General features: G+C 63.5%; 1 protein-coding gene across 1 annotated transcript in view; it reads left to right on the top strand.

The window, feature by feature from the left end:
• Positions 1 to 53: 53 nt before the first annotated feature.
• Positions 54 to 3,074, top strand: part of H696_00176 (hypothetical protein) — a gene marked incomplete at its 5' end in the record, with an annotated part of 7,270 nt that continues 4,249 nt past the window's right edge. Inside the window, 4 exons of the mRNA XM_009494011.1 lie at positions 54 to 61; positions 175 to 285; positions 370 to 386; positions 520 to 2,828. Coding sequence (XP_009492286.1) covers positions 54 to 61; positions 175 to 285; positions 370 to 386; positions 520 to 2,828 — 2,445 coding nt within the window. The remainder of the gene's footprint in view (positions 62 to 174; positions 286 to 369; positions 387 to 519; positions 2,829 to 3,074) is intronic.

Here is a 3,074-nt window from a genome sequence, read left to right as displayed (position 1 = left end):
CCCCCTCTCACTCTCCGCGAGAGAAGTTTTCCCGCGGCTGAGTTTCCAGCACGATGGGGAGGTGCGTCCTTACACTGGCTCCAAAGCTAACGCCGGCTTTAGGCTGCCTTCGTGGCAACTGACCTCCTTCCCCCTCCCCCCTTCCTCCGGGGCGCCTGATCTTCCCATCGACAGCGTCGGTGTCCTCCACACCTCATCTCTGGATCACGCTTCCTACATCGACTACCAGTCGCTCACGTCTGCCAGCGACGAGGGGGAGGACGATGCCTGCTCCTCGCCAGCCAGGTATGTCCCAGCCCCCCCCCCCCCTCTCTCTCTCTCCCTCTCGCTGATCACTCACATTGCCCCGGCCCTCCTCCCTCTCCGCAGCTCGGACAATCCCACCGGTACACCACCTACCCCATGGCATCTCTCTCCCCCCCTCCCCTCCTGCCCTCCTGCCCTCCTGACGGTCTGTGACCTCGGCTCTACCTGATCCTGACTGATCCTGTCATCCTTTCTCCCCCCCCCCCCCCCCAGACCTGATGGCTCCCGGGGAAAAGACCTCCTTCGATGTGGGCGCCTCCGCCCGGGGCGCTCCCCTGCCGGGGCCTGCCATTCCCATGGCCGCCGAAGCCGAGGAGGAGGATCTGGACAATTATTCATTCATCGACTCGCAATCGTCCAGCTACCTATCATCGGATACCAGTGATTCGCCCCTCCCGACCAACAAACGTCGAGCTTCCTTCACTGCGACTTCATACACGGCGGCCGTGGTTCCTGGCGGCAGCGGCCGTGCTGCCGGACCGGATGCCCTGGCCGGCCCTCCCTCCAAGATGGTTGCCCTGTCTCTCGGGGCAGCCGATGCCGGCCTCCCGCCTCGGCCACCGGGGGGGGAATTCTTGCGATCGTCCGCCGTCCCCCTGCGCAGCTCCAGCCAGCAGCTCTTTCATCCCGACCAAACGGCCGCCCTTCCTCCCTCCGGGCCCGGCAGCGGGTCGACCACCCTGGACCGGGTCTTCTCCTCCGAGCAGCTGACCGCCACCGCGTCGGCCCACTGTAATACGGACTTTCTGGAGGCCGCGCCCCCGGCACCCGTCGTGGTCTCCGGCGCCAGCACGCCCACCTCCGGTTCCAGCTCCTTTCATCACTCGCTCAGCCAGGGGTCCACCCCCATGGCTGACTTGGTTTCTCCGATGATTGGCTCTCTGGCGGTGGCCCCGGTGGCCGACCACCCCGGGGCCGTCTTACAGGGCGCGACCTCCCTGCAGGCATCGCCGGTGTCTGACCACCTATATGACGAAATCGCCATCGGCTACGACCCGGTTGGGTTCCCCGGCGACCCGACCTACCCCCGGTCGCTGTCCGGCGAGCGTCTCTTCCATCACCACCACGAGCCCCTGCATCACCACGAGCACCTGCACCATCACCACTCGGCTCCCTCTTCCTATCCTCCCTCGCCTTCATCCCTGTCGTCCACCCTGCCGGACTTCGCCACCGATGAGACCTTCCTTCCGCCCGGGGTCTTGCTGGACATGGACGATCCAGCCGGCGGGGGCCAGTCTACGGGCTTTGGCTCCTCGAGTGGACTCTTCCTCCAGGATGGCGACCTGTCAGGCCTATCGCCGATGCCGGTCTCTCGATTGGTGTCCACGGGGTCCATCCTGCAGGCGGTCAAAATCCGCTCCGGCGTGGCTTCGGCCATGGTGTCCGTGTCGGCCGGTGCCTTCGGTTCCGACAATGAGGCTGGCTTTGAATCCTGCTCGGACACCAGCTGCGGGCCGGACCTCGATCCGGGCCTCGGGGAGATGAGCACCAGCCAATTGGATGCCCCCGTGTCGCCGGGATCCGCATTGGCCATCAGCCGGCTGTTCGATTTCGACGAGTTCGTTGCCGAGCTCGAGGCCGGCCCCCAGGAAGTCCATCGGGAGGCTCAGATCCCCTCGTCTCTGATCGACAGCAGCGATGGTCATGCCAATGGCGATGACGATGGCGATGACGATGATGATGACGATGACGACGACCTGGAGGATGGCAACGAGGAGGACGACGAGACCGAGGACTTTGACGACATCCAGGGCGAGTACGAGGAGGAGGAAGATGAAGCGGATGACATTGCCGCCGCCGAGTATGCGGCCCTCCTGCACGAGCAGATGTCCCCCGATGGGTCGGACGCCGAGTCGGATGGCGCTTTCATTCCTTCTTCCAATGCCGAAGGCTCGCCCGTCAGCGACGACCAGCACATCCTGATTGGTGTGCTGGCTGCGCAGGATGACGATGGTGATGATGATGATGCTGATGCTGATGATGGTGGCGAGGAGGAGGACGATGAGTTCACCGCCTCCTCGGAGTTGGATGTCTCCGGGGATGAGCTTGCCCTGGCTGCTGCTGCTGCTGCTGCCACCACCATCCTGGACCGGGCTAGCTCGGACGACGATGATTCCGACATCGGGTCACCCGGGTCCGAGGTGGAGTTCCTCCTGCTCCAGGGCCATGGGCACCTTCTGCATGACGTCGAACTTGCGCCGCTGGGGTCCGGTGGCGGGGGTGACTCGGACATCGAGGCCACCGGCCTGGTGGCCCTGCAAGGCAGTGATTCCAGCGTCGACGTGGGCGTTTTCTCCTTCAGTTCAGATCTCGACGAGGATGGTAGCCTCAGTCGAGTCATTACCTCGGCCATGGCGTCAGCCTTGACAGGCCGCCAGTCGGAGGCGGCCGGTGCCTCCGAATCGGACGTCGACATCGAGTCCTCCTCAAGCACTCTGGATTGCAGTTCCAGTGACTCGGATGGCAGCGACGATGGTGACAACGACGATGACGGTGATGACGATGATAGCATCCACCCAGTTGTGCGTGACGCTCAGTCTTCCGTTTCTCTCTCTCTCTCTCTCTCTCTCTCCCTCTCTCTCTTTCCTTCTCTTGCTCTCTCTTTCCTTCTCTTGCTCTCCCTTTCCTTCTCTTGCTCTCCCTTTCCCTCTCTTGCTCTCTCTCTCTCTCCCTTTCTTCCTCCTGCTCTTTCCCTCGACCTTCCTCCTGCTCTTTCCCTCGACCTTCCTCCTGCTCTTTCCCTCGACCTTCCTCCTGCTCTTTCCCTC

Source organism: Fonticula alba (assembly GCF_000388065.1).
Source record: "Fonticula alba strain ATCC 38817 unplaced genomic scaffold supercont2.1, whole genome shotgun sequence".
Lineage (NCBI taxonomy): Eukaryota > Rotosphaerida > Fonticulaceae > Fonticula > Fonticula alba.
The sequence above is the reverse complement of the archived record's forward strand: the minus strand, read 5'-3'. Positions and strand labels throughout refer to the sequence as shown.